General features: G+C 48.5%; 1 protein-coding gene across 3 annotated transcripts; it reads left to right on the forward strand.

Moving 5' to 3' along the window:
- The first annotated feature begins 561 nt into the window (after positions 1–561).
- On the forward strand, positions 562–18,203 carry arhgap32a (Rho GTPase activating protein 32a). 3 transcript variants are annotated; one of them, XM_062472797.1, is made up of 22 exons: positions 562–781; positions 4,233–4,346; positions 5,309–5,417; positions 5,527–5,639; positions 6,123–6,207; positions 9,626–9,712; positions 9,865–10,002; positions 10,121–10,213; positions 10,366–10,488; positions 10,741–10,818; positions 11,001–11,082; positions 11,212–11,361; positions 11,466–11,568; positions 11,705–11,849; positions 12,190–12,272; positions 12,470–12,577; positions 12,890–13,035; positions 13,154–13,367; positions 13,480–13,625; positions 13,813–13,887; positions 14,080–14,766; positions 14,989–18,203. In XM_062472797.1, exons 2-22 carry the CDS (start codon positions 4,258–4,260, stop codon positions 17,241–17,243), a joined length of 5,109 nt encoding a protein of 1,702 aa, XP_062328781.1. In that variant the 5' UTR covers positions 562–781; positions 4,233–4,257; the 3' UTR covers positions 17,244–18,203. The 3 variants fall into 3 exon arrangements, with proteins under 3 accessions (XP_062328781.1, XP_062328782.1, XP_062328783.1); XM_062472798.1 differs by lacking the exons at positions 562–781; positions 4,233–4,346; positions 5,309–5,417; positions 5,527–5,639 and adding an exon at positions 5,805–5,884 and having other exon boundaries at positions 14,989–18,202; XM_062472799.1 differs by lacking the exons at positions 562–781; positions 4,233–4,346; positions 5,309–5,417; positions 5,527–5,639; positions 6,123–6,207 and adding an exon at positions 8,417–8,434 and having other exon boundaries at positions 14,989–18,202.

Here is an 18,203-nt window from a genome sequence, read left to right on the forward strand (position 1 = left end):
TGAGGTAGTACTACTTATGGACAACATTTTATGTAAACAACAATATTAATTAGAGGTTTGACTTAGGCTACTACAAAGTCTAATATGCCCTCTCTGATCTCAAACACCATTCGATGACTAGGTGACTAGCCAACTTAACCTGGTACACTAGACTGACGATCTGCTTTGAATGAGGCATATGTCATCACAACAGTACGACCGTTGTACCCATGTTCAAATTCCTTCTATAGCCAAACAAAACATGATGCATAAGCAGTACACACACCTGAAACTTGATAAACTCTTATGACATCTTAGCTATTTTTATGGACACAGGAATGATGTCATTATCTGCAGCAAGTTTCATCTGCTGATTTCCACAGTAAACTATGTTTGCTAAAGTGAAGCTGTAAGACAAGAGATAACATTGTTGAGAATCAATTCCATCTATTCTACTGTGGATAATGCTAGGGCTAGGTAGAAATATAACTACAGTGTGGCATTATCTTAAGCAAAATATTAATCATTATATTGTCCGCGTGCACGCGTGGATTATTTCGTTCACGCAGTGTCGAATGCAGAGTCACAGAGCACACGAGACCTATCAGCTGTGTGGCGCTCTTGCGAACATGCTTTCCTATCCTGGATACCTCCGACTTTCGTGCAACCGTGAAGTTAACTTCGCAGTGCGATGCTAGAGAGAACAGAACTATTTTCTTTGCAGTTCCACATAAGCTTGGTGAGCTGAAGGAATCACTCTTAAGGAGAGGGGAGAAGCGTGTTATCCCTCCTGCAGTTAAAGGTATGTTTTGTCATCCCGTGTTTAAGGTCTAGTTTAAAAGGCTACCGATGGCTGCGTAGCGTTGTTTTACATCGTCCTCACTATTGGGTTCTGTATAATCTCAGAGACATTGGCGGGGATATCTGAATGGTAACACAACCGAAATATAAATTGCATATGTTTTTGAAGTAGGCATTCACCTTTGCCTATCTCGCAAGTATCATTTAATGTACTCTAATGCATGGATTTTCAACACGCCCCTGATAAGTTATGATGGGGTCTGCCGCATCCTACGATGTCAGGAAGACTACACATTTAGCCGAGTTGCTATCGATTGTCCACATGCATTTCGTGTTCGGTTCACTTAGTTTTTGCCTGTACTCAATTTAGACTCGAGCTATTAAATTCAAGAAACAGCAACTCATTTGCGGATATTTGTTCTTAACACTCCTAGTTCAACATAGCTTTTGTTTTGCCAAGGATGATCTTGTTTACTTAATTTTTAGGTCAAAGGTGAGTCCATGCCAGTTTGTTAACCCATGATGAGGAAACATCATGACAATTTAATCTCATCTTTGATCTTTTTTTGATGATGGTCCCGTTTTATTGTCACCCATCAAATGAACAAACTCAAAAAATGTCCTGTATTTATTACAATCATGGGTCTTATCTCAATGACTAGATACACAGTGTGTTTGGTACATGTCTGTGGCCTGTATGTGTTGAGTGTGGGGTACTGTGTTAGTCCTTGACAGTCTGGAGCGGGACACAGACTGATGTACACAACCTCATTCAGATGAAACAAAATTAATCTCTGTCTGGTACTGTAGGTTTAAAGTAGATTACAGCATCAGATGATTCTTTCCTCTGAGAAAGAAAATAGTTCAGGCTAGCCTTCAACCACAAAATCCTATGTGCTGTGTCCACTGTGGTACACACAGACAAAGACAAGGTGAACAGACCTCTGAGGGATGAGCTGGGGAGATATCTCCAGCTGCAGACAGGCATGCAGTCGTCTGGGTGGATGGTCAAAGGTTTACGGCTAAAGGTTTTAATTTCCTCTTCCTGCCTCGTCTCCCCTCTGGAACGGAGGCGCAGTCACGACGTATGTGGGGAGGTTGCCGTGGCAACTCCCCGGCCTCCTCCGTTGCGCCAAGCGGTATTGACAGCATTCCAGAGCGGAGAGAAAAATAAGTTTCCTTCAGCTAGATATGGATCAGTCAGACACATGGGGGAGGTGTGGCTCATGGAACCCATGGAGTCATGGTTGTTGTGGTTGTTGATGAGAACCTGCCCTCCCCCTGTACCCCTCCCCCATGCTGGCCACTGCTGGGAGGGGAGATCAACTGTAAGGGTGGAGTCCGCTTGCCATACTTCAGAACAGCACACAGTAACACCAGGAGTTAACACCTGGACTCTGACTTACCCAGCAGACATTTCAGTGTTCCTCCTCCACCATGGCCCCGTTTTTAGGTTTCCATTTGTGACAGATTTGTTATCTCCGCCTGTGGCCTACTTGTATTAGTTGAAGTGTGCTGGTAGCTGCACAGGCTTGGTCCGTTGAATTGCTGCTTTAGATAACAACATGCAGGCGTAGTGTTTAAACAGCAATCCTTGAGTGCTAATATAGCTTTCATAAACAGCATACAGAATTGCGTAGGCTGCCCTACTTTTCCTGGAATACTATGTAGGCTATCAGACGTCAAAGCCAGAGCTCTGCAGCTTCTGTCTCTTGACATCAGACACACATCCTCCATGTCAAGCCAACAAATGTCTTGTGCAGCTCAGTATGTACATACACAACCAGTTTTAAATATAACCGATAGGTCATCAGAATCAGATACATATTCTTGCCTTTTAAATCCATATTGTTTGTGGCTTCTAAATACATATAATGTGTGATTTCTTACAGCTACAGTAATACACATGTCGTTAAACATCACAAGTAGCATAAATACATTTGTGAATGAAATGTTCAGCAGGGAAATTTGTGCCGTCGGAACCTAATGTTCACATTTTCTCTTTGAAAGATTTGACCTGTTAAACAAACACTTTTCAAATAAGGTTGATTTACGCTTTAGGATTTGGGAGTTTCTTAGGTGCCTTGGAACAGACATTTATTCTCAAATTCAAGTTTCTTAATGGAGGGGTACTCAGTAAGTCATCTTGAGTTTCAAACAATGGACTTTGATTCCTTACTCTGGCAGTAACTAGCCGAACTATTTTGTATGCAGAACACGATGACAAGCATGTAGTGCATTTTGAAATGTACGTTTTTTTTCTTTATTCAGTGTGATTCCCAAGGTCAGATGTTACACTGTACCATGTAAAATGTTATCTGGAAAAGAATGCAGGCTATGTTGAAGATTGTGATACATTGTGATAAGGCTTTAGATTCACATACTACAGTAACTGTACTTAGGATAACATTTATGTCTACCAAATCCTAAGAGCTAATAACTACAGTTTTTTGTCATATGTATTGGTATTATTCTGTATTCACAGGTTCTAACCTGTCCTTTACCGTATAAGATGACTTTGTGAAATAGTATGTCAGTGGCATAATGAAGCTGTATAGTACTAAATAAGAATGCACACTTGTCCTCAATTCCTCTCTAGCCTTTCTGGGATGACTCCACCCACCAGTCATTATTGAAAATGACTTTATGTAAAAAAAAATCCTGATTTAACATGATGTCTTTCTCCACAGCCTTACTCTTCACAGCCAGCAGCACGAGTTGTTGTGATTGTGTCGGCCCAGGGTATCCTGTAGTGGGATCATGGCAGCCTTTGGAGAGATGAAATGTCCCTGAGTGGAGTTGGACTGGTTCGGCCTGTGTATCTGGTGTCTCACATTCTGCTGAGTCAGGCAGCTGTGTAGAACCCAGTCAGCACCACTCCGTGTGGCCGTGGGCCAGTGATTTACAGGGGAGCGGCAATGCTAGTAGCTAATGGCTGAGCTGATGTATCTACTACCGCTTTCGATGCCAGACATTTCCATGGTGATTAGTGGGACACTCTAAAGGAAGAGACAAAACTACCCCAGTATCAATGGCTAAGAGCTTCTGCTTGGAGGTGCAGGACGGGGAAATGTGGAGATAGGAAGTCCTGTTTGGCCTTCCTCTGAATGTCATGGTTGTGAGGATGTGCCAGAAGCAGGGGTAAACGCTGGACGTGGGAATGGGGGCAGGCCGCACGACAAGTGTCTAAGGGAGGCATTTGAGTCAACTGTCTGCATTTCTTCAGTTAATTTACAGTATATGGTGATGTTGATGGACGTGAGCTCCTGATACCATTTACTACCGGGGGTGAGGGGGGTGAAGGATTCAGCCAATTCTTTCGGCCGGCGATTATGGAATGGACTGAGAGTGAGCTGCAGACAAGAGTGGGTTAATGCCTGAATGCTTCTTTCTAACGGTTGACTCTCCTCTTCTCGCCCCCTCCCTCCCTCTCTCTTCCTCTCCCTCGTCAGTCGGCTGTTGCAGCAAGGCAGTGTCATGGAGGCTGGCTGTGGGGTTGCCGCGGTGATCGGGAATGCTGTCTCAGGACTCCAGGGAGAACCAGGAAGTGGTGACGTCCTTGAAGGGTGAGTTAGTCTCTTGCGGCTAGCGCGTCAGCTGATCAGGACATTGCAGATGCTCATGATTATACTGTACCTGCATATGCAGGGTCTGTTGTGTGTGTGTGCGTATGTGATTGTGTGAGGTAATTTGTGAGTGGGAATGATGTGGGCGAATGTTAGCGTAAAGCAGGAATATCAAATCGAACAGTCCTCATCAAATCTAAACTGTATTAAGGCCCCAGGATGATTGAGCTCTCCCTCCTAGATCTACAGGATCCCTTCTCTAGTGTGGCAGTATTGCCATCCTTATCTGGTGATCTCAGAGGACAACTATGAGGCTGAATCACTGCATCACTTGGCCTTTGTGACTGTGACCGGGAGGACAAATCTGAGGCCACCTCTCCTTCTCATTGTCCCTGATATAAGTTAGACTGAATGGATCGCTCTCTCTGTCTGCCACCCCCACCCGCCCTCTCTCTCTGTCTCTCTCGCTTTCTCTCTCGCTCACTCTTTCTATATACCTCTCTCCCCCCAGCCCCGACTCATATTTCAGCTGCAGGTTTAGTCAGGTTATCCCCTGTGGGAGGCCTGCATTGGTGAATCTCTCAAAGGGAAGTCTTTGCTTACATGAACACACACAAAGGCTGTAAGTGTAGTTTTGCTCTCACCCTGTGAGATATGCTGCTGTCTTTGCCGAGGATAGACTTGGTGCATTCCTTCGTGTATTAGACACTAACTACTTAGATCAATAATTTGTTGATAACACTAACTACACAATCATCTACATAACACTGTTGCTTGGGCCAAATGTTGTCAGGGCTGTGGTGGTGCAATGTCCTGATTGGAGACCCTGAAGCATGACGGGAATATGACTGCTTTTCATGTGCTCCCCCTGGTGGAGGACTTACGATTTGAAAACCCTGTATGGATGCGTGTTCACTTTCCCTCTGTCTCCTCCTCCTCTCCTTCGTTCCTCTCTCCGTCAGGACTGTGGTACCCTGTCCTAGCCTGGGTGAAGACTTGCCCCCCCTGGAGGGGAACAGAGACTCTGATGTTCCAGCAGAGAAGCACCCTTCAGAGACATCCCCATCCACGGTACTAATGAACACGGTCCTTAGTGTCTGGGGTTGATTTGAGTATCGACATGGTTTGTGGTTCTCCTTCTGCTAGTGTGGTTCAGGTCTGATTCCGTTTTATCGAATAGCGTATGACACACGCGGCCCAGGCGAGGAGTGATGAGGTCACAGAGCGTCCTGCCGAGCCCCCCCTGCGTTCCTGCGTCAGCACGGCCAGCATGAAGGTCAAGAACATGAAGAAGTAGGTGTTCCCACGGCAACGTGCTATTATGGGCTGTAAACCAGGGCTGTAAACCAGGGCAATAAAATGAAAGGACTGTAAAATGAATGATGGGCGAGGCAAAGGCAGACTAGTCATTTAGTGCTATCTCTTCCGTGTATGCCTCGCCGTTTTTCCTAGCATTCTGTGTTCCCTCTCTGTCTATCGCTGCTTTTGCTCTACATCTTTCTTTGTGGACCTTCCATCCATATCAGACTCTTAACCAGGTTTCTTTCCCTTTATTTCAGTTTTTCTTTCTTTTCTCTCTCTCTCTCTCTCTCTCTCTCTCTCTCTCTCTCTCTCTCTCTCTCTCTCTCTCTCTCTCTCTCTCTCTCTCTCTCTCTCTCTCTCTCTCTCTCTCTCTCTCTCTCTCTCTCTCTCTGTACTTTCTCCCTTTCTCAGTATATTAGCCATTAGAATACTGATGAAGCAGCTAGCTTACTGACTTTTTGTATTTATGTTCAGGCTGACGTTTCCCAGAGGGCACTTTCCCAGGCTGGCAGAGTGTGCCCACTTTCACTATGAAACTGTTGACTTTGGCAGTGTGCAGGTGAGGACACTCATGCATTCAGTCATCCATTCATCTCGACATTCTATGGAGAACAGGAGTTATTGTTCCTGGCTGAGCTATGTTTGGGTAATTGTCCTTGGCGTACGTTCATGTATTACTTAGTAGATTTGTTGCTCCAATTACTGAGTTTATTAATGGGACGCAGGAATAGAATGAGCAGTATGTTGCAATGTTTTCCTGGCCTCCAGCTCTTAAACAATCTCGTTTTTAGCTGACATTTGAGTCGAGCACTCAAACACCAATTGATATGTAACACTGCGCTGTTATAAAATCCTACTCTGTGGATATTTCACGGAATTCTAAACGCTGTTTGGAATTATATTTTCCTCTTTAATTATGTGGCCTCGTCCTGTGTTTGTGCTAATCCACTAAATAGCATCCATGCTACCCTAATCGTGTCAGATTAAACCTGGATCCACAGTCTTAGTTGGATTAGCATTCTGGCCACCAGGGAAAGAGCTTTCACTGGTGTTCCTGGACAGTCCACCCGCAGGAGCCTCCATAACTGGCCTTGTGCTCTTTCCAGACATTTGGATTGTAGATGTTGGTAGGCACCAGAAGGGGGCAGAAGAGAATTTTTTGTACCTTACTGAAAGGGACAAATGTAACTAGACAGATGCTTTATGCCCTCCGGTGATGCTGTGATACAAAGCCAAGGATTTGTACTTTTGGTAAAAGGAAAAAAAGCTTGAACTAAGGTTATTTAAGGCCTAAAAGGTCGCGTTTGTGTAAATGCCGTTTTTCCTCAGCCAATGCATGGTCCATCAGGACAGGAGTTTGACTAAGAGTAAGAGTTTGTTTGCCGTGGAGATAATGAGATGCAGTCAAGTGGAAGACTTGACTCAGTCATTTGTGAAAGTGGCTTTTTCCCGCCTGGTTAACTTCAATGTAATTCTGTTTGCAAGCCAGCAGAGAGCAGCAGTAAATCTATACCTCACCCCCTGCTCATTGGTCCATCCAGTCAGGGGAGTTTCACATGCTATGACATACACTGCTGCAGGCTTGTACATGTATATTTCCATGTAGTATGTGTTAGAGCTGATGGGCAGTGTTCCATTGCTTCAATAGGATTTTGTGGCCTAGCCTCGACAGAACAATCTCCTTTGGCCGTGTGTCTGCAACAGCACAGCAGTCTCTGTGACCTTGAGAGGGAAGATGAGCTAGACCTGAGAGATAAATATCACTCCAGGGAGAAGCCCGCCATGCCTGACATTGACACTTATAGAACATAGTGTTCACACACACTGACACACACACACACACAATTATAGAGAGCTTTCCAGTATCTTCTGAAATTCTGTATACATTAGGATCAGTTACTGTAATAGTGTTGTGATGTGATCACTTGACCTCTCCCAGAGAGGAAATGTGCCCACTGTGTGTGTGTGTCTTTGTCATTGTGGTTCCTCACATGCTCCTCATAGTACACACACAAAGGACCAGCATAGAGAGAATATCATGTCTCCTGCAACCTCCTTTCTCTCTCATACACATACACACACACACACACACCACACACAACACACAGACTCTGATCTTGTTGCAGATTAGCTACATTCTCTTAAAGGGCACTATTTGAAATGGTGTCTCCTCCAGTTAGGCTCCTGCGAGTGTGTGCCCGTGCTGCTTTGTCCCTTATACCGACAAGCTGCTGTAGTCACCCGAGAATGAAGGAAGGTAGAGAGAGAGAGGGAGGGAGGGGGAGTTGGGGAGTGAAGGAGGACGAGATGGAGATGAGAGAGAGAGAGAGAGAGAGAGAGAGAGAGAGAGAGAGAGAGAGAGAGAGAGAGAGAGAGAGAGAGAGAGAGAGAGAGAGAGAGAGAGAGAGAGAGAGAGAGAGAGAGAGAAGGAGGGGCAATGGAGGGAAATAGAATCAGCGGGAAGCTTCTATTTATATTTGTTCTGCTTCCTCACCGTAATAACAGTCCAGAGGATGCATAATGTGGAGTCTATAGCTGCTGCAAACACCCGACACAGCGTTTTATTACCTGGAGCTCAATGGAAGGCAAGCGGAGACTGTTCAACTGCTGCAGAAGACACATGTAGGGGCAACTCTCTCTCTCTCCCCTCAACGCTAAGCCCAGCTACCAGAGGTGGGCAGGGATCTGCTTAGTGAGCTGCGCCTGGAGAGCCAGGACTGAACCCCCTCTCCAGCTGTGAGTCTGTGGAAGGGGTAGCACAGGATCGAGGGCGTGAGGACTGGCAGGTATCTGCAGTGTGTAGTGATGCTGTGCCGTGTTCATTTGTTCAGTTCTCGTAAGTATTGAGTCGTTTATGGGCGCCAGCATGTTTTTATCTGGTTGAGTTGTTGCTCTGTGTGGGGTTGTTTTTCAGTTCGAGCTGTTCTGGGGAAATGTAATAAGAGTTGTTGGGTACCATATGGTTTAATGCAGACAGATGGAGACTTTGAGACAGATGGAAACGGACGAGGGATTCTGCACTACTGACAGTGCTGTGAGGCTTAAGCAGTAGCCAAGTCACTATTCTCCGTTGTTCAAACCACCAGACTATATTAGTTATGGTCTTGTTTTTTCCCCCTAACAGGCCACCCACAAGCGACATGGTCTCCATTGCTTCTTAGGCTAATATTCTTGTTGTCCAGAGATTCTTTCTCTCTCTCTCTACTAAAGTAAACCCAGGGTAAATCTCTTATCTTAATGACATGCAGGATGCTGGGATCTTCCTAAGATCATGTCTCCAGGAACTCACAGCTCTTAACTCTATGCATGTCTATGGAAGAGCTCTTGGTTTGCAGTGCTAGTAAGCACTGGTGGATAAATTGGGTCACTTTCGTTGCATCTGTATCTAGATTAGCGGTTAATAGTTATAAATAGCATGAACCTCCCTTGCCTTGCAGGCCTTTGAAGTTTGATGTTTCCATGTCAGTTTATTCGCCCCAAATTTTTTTGGGAGGCTTTGATCTCATCCCTTATGCTGAGGTTTACAGTGTCCAGGGATGGGGGATATGGAAAGGAGGAGGTACCAAAAACAACCCAGCTGCCAGGGGGTTTATCTCAGTACCTTATCTATTATACATTTTCCACTGCAGGATTTTCAGGGGGTGAAAACAGAATCTTCATCACGCAAACTTGCAGAGTCACATTGTGGAAAGTGCCTACCATCACCCACCTTCACTCCCTATCAGGTCCATCTCATGGCAGTGTCCACAACTTTTTAGCCCGCTGGAACCTAGCTGAGCTAAAGAAGGAATTGCAGATGTGAAAAAGAACATTCTGAACACGAACAAGGTTTTTACGATTTCATGGACAGGCGAGGTGTACGTCATGTTCTCTGTGTACGCTACAGTAGGTTCGACGCAGAGAGAGGTTGCTGTGTGTTGTACTCATCCATTATTGAAGACGAGCCTAATCTCTTCCTGTTGTACCCCCTCCTCTAGCTGTCCTTTGCAGAAGAGCAGAGTGAGGGGCAGAAGAGTGGTCTAGACTCCAAGGAGCTGCACTTCCTGGTCCAGATAGGCTGCCAGGTACAGTATAGGACAGTACAGGATGCCTAACACCATGGAAGCTTCTGGAGCATGTGAAATAGATGTTGCTACTGTTTTCTTAAATCCAGTCTAAAGGGCCTCTCTCCCTCTTTCTCTTCTTCTCGCCTCTTTCTCTTTTTCCCGTTTCTCAGAGCCGGAGCTGGCTGGTGAAGCGTTCTTATGAGGACTTCCGCGTTTTGGATAAACATCTTCACCTGTGCATCTATGATCGCCGTTTCTCCCAGCTCTCCGAACTGCCTCGCCTGGACACACTGAAGGACACAGGAGAGGTACCACATCGGATATCGTGCCACTGTTATGATCCAAAACATCCTCATATAGTACTATCAGCGGTCCCTTATCTGGCTCTGTGATGTTGTTTCTGTCTGGACTGGCTGTGTGACTCAGACAGAGACCCAGATGCTGTCAGCTTACCTGGCCCGTCTCTCTGTCATTGCCGACAACAAGATCAACTGTGGGCCGGTTCTCACATGGATGGAGGTACGTGATCCTGTCCTCTCGTTCTTCCACTTTCCTCTACCTGGCTCTCTTAACCCGGTGGTCACTCTGTTTACAGAGACCACAGTACCACTCGCTAACCCCTGTAAGCTGTGCTGTTTTCGCTGCTACCAAACTGTGTCTTCTGTCCCCAGATCGACAACAAGGGGAATCATCTGCTGGTGGCTGAAGAGGCCTCCATCAATGTCCCGGCCATCGCTGCTGCCCACGTCACCAAGCGCTACACTGCCCAGGCCACTGACGAGCTGACCTTTGAGGTGACCTCTCTAGGAATCTGGGGATTATCGCACAGCAGATTATGGGCATTAGGGAATGCTTTAAACTCAATTTCATCTCTTCATCTATCCCAATCTTATGATCGGCTGTCGAAATCCCAAATAAAAGTCAAGGAATATAGATAAAAATAACATTTATTTTCTCTCATTTTGAAGTGTGTAAAAAGCACAGTATTTTTTTTCTCCTACTTAAAATGGTGTGTTTGCTGTTTCTCTGTATTTTGCGTTATCTAGGTCGGAGACATTGTGTCTGTCATCGACATGCCTCCTAAAGAAGACACAGGCTGGTGGAGAGGGAAACATGGCTTTCAGGTAAAACTACTTCCATGGGTGTATCACTTAAATGTGTCAGTGACCTCACTCTAGTGACCTATATTTTGCATCCCACGCCCCAGTGCAGGCTTACTATCACTTACTGAGTGATAGAGCATATCTGTAGCACAACTAATAGAATTACTCTCCATTTCTGTCTTTTTCCCTCTCTTTTTCTGCAGGTTGGATTCTTCCCCTGTGACTGTGTGGAGCTGATAAGTGAAAAGATCCCCCCCTGTGTCTCCAGCTCTGTGCCTAAACCAGGTAGGGGGCTGCTGTTCTCCATCTCTGAACACCGAGCTCCACTTTGCTCTGCTCCTCGTCAATAATGGATGACCAACTCTCTCTGCGACTGAAGCGTGTAATGTCAAATTGTGTGTGCGTCCCCTTTAGTGTGCAAGAAGCACGGGAAGCTGGTCACGTTCCTGAGGACCTTCATGAAGTCTCGCCCTCCCCCTCAGAAGCTGAGGCAGCGTGGCATACTCAGGGAGAGGGTGTTTGGCTGTGACCTGGGGGAACACCTCCTCAACTCGGGTCATGAGGGTCAGTCTCTCAACCTGCAGTGCAGCTACTCTTTCCGTTAACCTTCCTGCTGCTGTGGAGGGACAGGTGTTCGCTGCTGTCTTTGACGGCCTGGTCTCCTTCAGTTCCCCAGGTGATAAGGAGCTGTACAGAGTTCATAGAGAAGCATGGGGTGGTCGATGGGATGTATCGCCTCTCTGGAATCTCCTCCAACATCCAGAAACTGAGGTGAGTTTCCACCAGTCTAGTAGTCAGCTCCAGTATACAGTCCATAAGTTATGTGTAAAGTGTTTGAGTATCAAAGAAGGCTGATGGAACGGAACGTGGTGTTTTCATCTCTTTCTTTCGTTTTTTCTTCCTCCAGACATGAGTTTGACTCGGAGCAGATACCTGACCTGACCAGGGATGTGTTCAAGCAGGACATCCACTCTGTGGGCTCCCTGTGCAAGCTGTACTTCAGAGAGCTGCCCAATCCGCTCCTCACCTACCAGCTCTACGAGAGATTCTCAGTAAGCAGCAGGTCCCTCGCAGCAGGCTGGGCTTCTGGATAAACATGAACCAGCTGCTGGATGTACTGTATGCTGAATGACCCAGTTAGCTCTGGATAAACCATGAGAGAAAAGGGGTGTTCACACTGGAAACTGGTGACCCAAATTTGGCATCGAAATAAGCCGTCTAAGAACAAGTGAGAAAGCTTGCCCTCGGAGAGCAGCAGAAGGTTTTCAGCACACCAGGGGTTCAGTGAAGATAGCTGTTAAAAGGGGGAACGACAGTAGAGGAGAGAGCGGTCCCCTCTCTCTCGCTATCAGTCTCGCTCAGCGACCTCCTTTTGTTTTTTCGTCTCCACAGGAAGCCGTGTCTGCAGCCACCGATGAGGAGAGGCTGGTCAAAATCCACAACGTCATCCAGCAGCTCCCCCCTCCCCACTACAGGTCAGTGAGCCGACTCACTGCACCCCCTAATGGACAAAACTGGCATTGCTCCACATACGAATTCCATCTGCAGTCCCGCATTAGGAAATGGGATCCAACTCGATGAGTGTTAGACTGTGGTGGTGTGATGCCACCTGCTGGTCATTCCTCTGAGCTGTTCCTGTACAGTCTGATCCTTAGTAACGTCTGTTCCACAGGACCCTGGAGTTCCTCATGAGACATCTGTCCCACCTGGCAACGTTCAGCCCCGTCACCAACATGCACACCAAAAACCTGGCCATCGTCTGGGCACCTAACCTGCTCAGGTAATTATGTCAACTAAACTAAAACTATTAAGAAGTATATATTTGTCATTTAATTTACCAGTAAGGTATGTTAAGAACAGTGTCATGTTATTTCAGACCAATTTATGTTGTTATTCTACTGTGTGAATGTCTCTCTGAGGGATAGTTTGTTGTCCATCGTATCTGAAGACGTATCCAACATCTGACTTACTGGAGAGTTTGGATGTAGCCTTTCGAGAATCCTGTGTGTTCTGGTGTAGTGGTGAACTGGGGCATGTCCCAGCAGGCATCCTGCAGAAAGTAGGCCATGCTGTATCTGGATCTGTGTCCCAGGTCCAGGCAGATCGAGTCGGCCTGTTTCAGCGGGACAGCTGCCTTCATGGAGGTGCGGATCCAGTCTGTGGTGGTGGAGTTCATCCTCAACAACACTGAGGCGCTCTTCAGCCCCAAACTCAACTCTGTAATACGGGACAATGCAGGTAGGGCAGCCCTCCTTACACTTCTGAGAGGAAAATAAAGGCTTGTTGTTAGGGGGGGAGGTCTTGTACGGCGGTGCACTATGAATTCAAACATGCTTGCTCATATTTCCACCTCCAGGCAACAACACTCTCTCCAGGCCCAAGTCTTTGATGGTGAGCTCACCGTCCACCAAGTTGCTGTCCTTGGAGGAGGCCCAGGCTCGTACCCAGGCCCAGCTGGGTTCCCCAGTCACCACCCCCTGCCTGGCCCACAGCGACTACATCGAGGTGGGGGAGGGGCCAGGGGCTCTGCAAGGCAGGTTCCACACCGTCATTGACCTGCCCATGGAAAGGTAGGTTTCCAGCTCGCAGTGACAGACAAACGGTTGTAGAGATGGTGCTCCGGTTGTGCCTGTCGTAGGGATAGTGCCCGCGCAGTGACGGTGTGTCATGTTGTGTCTGCAGCAAGCGCACTCAGGGAAAAGGGAAGAAGTCTCCTGTGGGGAATTGGCTGTCCTTCTTCCACCTGGGCAAGTCGTCCTCCGTGACCAAGCGCAAGTTGAAGAGGCACCCCAGCGAGCCCAATGAGATCAAGAGCATCGCCCTGCCAGGTCAGACCACCACCAGCAGAGCTGCCTTCCCCCCAGACCTCCACCTCCAGCACTCAACCTGCTCCCAAAAATAGCTCCAATCAGGGCCGTGCAAATGAACCATGAAAATGTGTCGGTTAAGGTGCCTTTTACGCTGCATCTAGGGTTCTCATGAAATCTTTCTCTTAAATGATGCACCCTTGTTCAGGTGGAAGAGGAGATGGAGGAACACTGAGGTCTGCTAAAAGTGAAGAATCTCTCACCTCTTTGCACAATGTGGAAGGTACGATAATTGCGTGTGTATACTGTGTATATACTGTATAGTTTTTAGATATACTGATTGTCTAGTGTAAACGTACTGATTATTTAGCAGTACTGACTGACTGCACATTTAGCTGTACATGTTTCTCTGTTTGCTCGACAGTAAGATCACCACCTTTCAATGATAGCAACTTTGTCTGTGTGTTTGTCCCAGGTGAGTCTCAGATGTACCACCCCTCTCGCCCTCGCTCCACCAGCGACGCCCTCTCCGCCGCCTTCAAGGATGACCTGCGGCATGCCCGGGCCAAAGGCGATCTCCATAGCAACCAGACCAAGGAGGCTCAGAACAGCGCTGACACCGTCAGTGGCCCAGCATGCGCCTCTCTTCGGCATCAAGAAGATGAGCTTGACCTCTTCCCTCCTGACCCCGGCATGTCCTCCCTGGACTTTGACCCCATGTCCTTCCAGTGCAGCCCGCCCGCCGCGTTTCCCGGCCCACAGCGGAAGGAAAGCGTCAGATGGAGAAGGAGCGCGGGGGCTTCCAGCGAATCAGAGCCCATCTCATCCGCCAACAACGCCATCAGCAGCTGCCAGTCCCCTGATGTCACTCCCGTCCGTGTGAGAGGGGGGGACAAAGCCCCGCGTCCTCTCTCCCCCAAACTCAGACGGAAGTCCTCCAAATCCCCCGTCGTCGTCGAGGCAGATGTGCGGGTCGGACAGCCAAGGAGCTGCCAAGGTGCCGCCTCCCCCTCTCCCCCGCCTGTCCCCTCCACCTCCCCCCCACGGGAGCTCCATCATGCTGCAGGGAGGGCGGGGAGAGAGCCCAGCCCCCCCAGCACCGTCAGCCAGGTCTCTGCCCTCACTGACAACAGCCAGGCTGCACAGAACCTGCCAGAACCAGGTCAGTCGCATAATACAGCATACGCATTTCATGATAATCTAGAAACTTGTGCATCGTGGTAATACATTGTACTTTTAAATACATTTTTTTAGAGGTTGATAAGAATCGATCTACCTTTAAGCTAGTTTCTTATCAAAGCCTCTGTGTCTTGTCTCATCATGTCTTATCATAGCATTGTTTGTCCTGTCATACTGTAGAGTTGTTTGTCTTATCCCCCCCCAGGAGATAGACTTGTGAGTTCAGTGTCTGTCCTTCCTCCTCACCCTCCGATGACGAGTGCCGCCCGCCAGCTGGCCCTGGCCCTCGCAGAGTCTGCCCAGAAGGCCAGCAGCCAGAGCTCCACCAGGAGGAGCGCCCAGACCCAGACACCCAGCTACTCTCCCCAGAGACAGGAGCCTCCGCTCAGGCAGGACAGAACGCCTCGACCCTCTGTCCTCCACCTCCGTGCCCAGCCTCAGGATTTCACTGAACCACCGGTCTCGCCAGCTGCTCCACTGTTAGCTTCGCCTAGCGTTCATACAGACGGCCACAGCTGCTTTATCCCTGCACATGGTTTGCCTATTCACCTCAGCCCAGAGACAATACAGGGCCCTGAGGGAAACTTCACTTCTCCTGTGAGTCCAGTCCCGTCCGCAGGCCTGGAGGGGCCAGAGAGGGGCCAGAGAGATGGCAGAGAGAGGCCTCTAGGGGCTGTGGGGCCTGTTCAGCCTCAAATGGCGCCCATCTACCACAGTCCCTCTGGGTCGGCTCCCGCCCCTCAGCCGGTCTGCTCCATTCCGAGCCCCTCCCACCCTGACTTTGTCACAGCCTTTAACTACCGCACAGTCCTATCCGAGGCCTCCATGCCGAAATCCTTGGAGGAGGTTCTTCCACGTCCCTCTCAGCCTCCCTCTGCCCTCCGCTACAGCCCTGAGGAGGAGAGGGCTCTGGAGCTGGCCGAGGCCGAGGCCTACAGACACTACCGGGTCCACAACGCAGGAGTACCTCACTACTCCCGACCTGACAACCTGCCTCTCCACCTGGCTGGGCCCCAGGGCGTGTACAGCACTCTGGGTCTGCGAGACCGCCAACACCCCTCCTCCCCTCAGTACCGAGCCCCCCCCCGGAGCGAGCTGTCCCCCAGTGGTCTGCATAGACCGCTGGGCCAGTGGCAGAGGCCGGAGGATCGAGCTGTAGGCTACCCAGCCATCCGCAGGGCGCGCTCCTTCCACGCTCCACAGCTCAGCCGCGTCCAGCTGGCTGAGACTGAGGTCGTGCCCCCAGATACCATGTTCTACGTCCAGGAAAAGCCATACCCGTGGCTCGTCCAGTCAGACCTCCCTCCGGTCCAGCCCTACTTTGAGAATGGCCGTGTCCAGTACCGTTACAGCCCATACGCAGACGTCAGCCCTCCGGAGGAGTCATACTACTATGTGGACCCTTACCGGACCAATCGGATCAGACACAGCCAGTCCTACACCATGCGCTCCACTAGAGACAGTGCACCTCCTGGGTACTATCCGTACCCTTCTCACCTGGTCTCTCCTGTAGACAGGAAGGTCCTAATGGAGAGCAGAGATACAGTCATCTATGAGGCCCGCCAACCTGAAGGCTTTGATAGACTAGTCTATCAGCCAATCAGAGCGGAGAACCGAGCCAGGCAGAGGTCTCAGGGCCCTATCATGTCCCCCTACGAGAAGCTGGAACCTCCCCTCCCCCAGAGAGAATACAGGGGCAGAGAGATCATGCACACCAGAAGCAGGTCAGATCCAGGGAATGCCTGCCTCCTCTCCATCGACAGGGTAGACAGCCAGCAGGACACGAGGGCTACGTCCCAGAACCCTCCAGGACACCAGGTGGCCGAGCCAGATGTCACCAGACACCAGAGAGCTAACTGGCCCAGTGAGGAGCCAACCCAGCCCAGGAGAGAGAGTGTCTCCAGGAGAAGCCAGTCCAGACAGGGCCCCTCCCAGCCCCAGAGAAGCCAACCGCAGCTACGCAAGGTCCCCTCGCTGCAAGAGAGGAGCTGCTCCAACCTGAGGAGCTTGGAGCCGGGAGGGAGGAGCCAGAGCCGGGGGCGGGAGCAGGAGCGGGTGATGATGGGCAACGCTGTCAACAGCTACTCCCACTCAGCCAGGCCAAAGCCCGCCGTTCCCAGGAGACCGGGGCGTTCCCAGAGCATCAAGGAGCCCCGTCATTTCCCCCACCACCACCACGCCACATCCCCTCTGGAACCAGACCTCCCTGGCTCCTTCTCCACCCAGCCCAACAGAAGAACTCAAAGCACCAAATCTAGACCAACACACTACGACAACCTGGAGGGGTTTTACCCAGCTTCCCGGGCCAAAGCCCCCAGGCCTGGTAAAGTCCTGGCCGGCCCATTCCCTGCCCATGGTTGCATGTCTCCTCACAGCCACAGACTGCTGTCGAAAGCCTTGGGCCATGGAGCTTTTCCACACTCGGGCCTGAGACCAGAAGCGGGGGTCTATGCCGAGTGATTGACCTGGCTCATCTCATCCTCGCTCTGTTTGTGCCAGAGCAGACCCCTTACTTTCATACCTCACTAGATTGCCGAGATATATATATAGAGGGTGAAATGAAAATCTCATAAGCTGTTAAAAAGACCACAGAGAAGTGGCACTGATTAGTGATTTGCTCAGCTGGTGTTATTTATATTGAGTACGGATGGATGGCTGTCATGTTTTGTGAGTATGTGTCCAAATTTCTTGGGGTACAGGGACAGGATGGTGGATTGTCATTTGACAGTGAGTTAACATGATCTAACCCAGAGCAAATGCCCTTTTAATGTACCTTATTGTTAATGTTAAAGCAATAATATTCTTAGCCAGAGTGTCTACCAATATTTATTATTGCTAATGTAGTTGATTAGATTATTTTTAAAGGTTACTTTTAAAACATGCACTTTCTAAGGGGTTACAGTATCGAAGATGGATATTTAATTTAGACCTTAATAGAGCTCCTTTTTTGTTGCGTTTTTCTAACAAATTCACTAAAGATGGTGCTGGTTTAGTTAGCAAGTAGGTTTTCTTTACTAAGTTCAATAGGGGATACTAAAAAACATCCACTCACACTTTTCAGTCACGCAACAAACACTCAGATTATGAATAGATAATGGACCAAGGAGAACCATGACTACTGAAGATTGTTGTATTGTTGTACTGTATATGCTTTCAATGTGAAAGAACAGATCATATAAGTGCTCTTTCCATTAAAAGGAAACCCTTTCTTTACAGCTTTGTGGTGTGTCCTATAATGCATTTCTTTGTTTTAGTTTTAACAACATCAAAACTTGATTATATGCTTTGTCTTATTGTGTTGTTTAAAGACACGAGGTAATGTTAATGTAATTACTGCTAAGACATTTTAATGTTACTTTATATTTTTTAGGGGATTGGAAAATAAAATCTTATCCTATAACAGGCAGTGGTTATTTATGT

This window comes from Osmerus eperlanus, chromosome 11, assembly GCF_963692335.1.
Source record: "Osmerus eperlanus chromosome 11, fOsmEpe2.1, whole genome shotgun sequence".
NCBI classification, from domain to species: Eukaryota; Metazoa; Chordata; class Actinopteri; order Osmeriformes; family Osmeridae; genus Osmerus; species Osmerus eperlanus.

Excerpts from the sequence above, each read along its gene's own strand:
- arhgap32a (XM_062472797.1), top strand. The coding sequence starts at position 4,258 with ATGGAGGCTGGCTGTGGGGTTGCCGCGGTGATCGGGAATGCTGTCTCA. Across the intron at positions 5,640-6,122 it reads AAGGTCAAGAACATGAAGAA|GCTGACGTTTCCCAGAGGGC; the intron begins GTAGGTGTTCCC and ends ATTTATGTTCAG. Across the intron at positions 13,888-14,079 it reads CTCTTTGCACAATGTGGAAG|GTGAGTCTCAGATGTACCAC; the intron begins GTACGATAATTG and ends TGTTTGTCCCAG.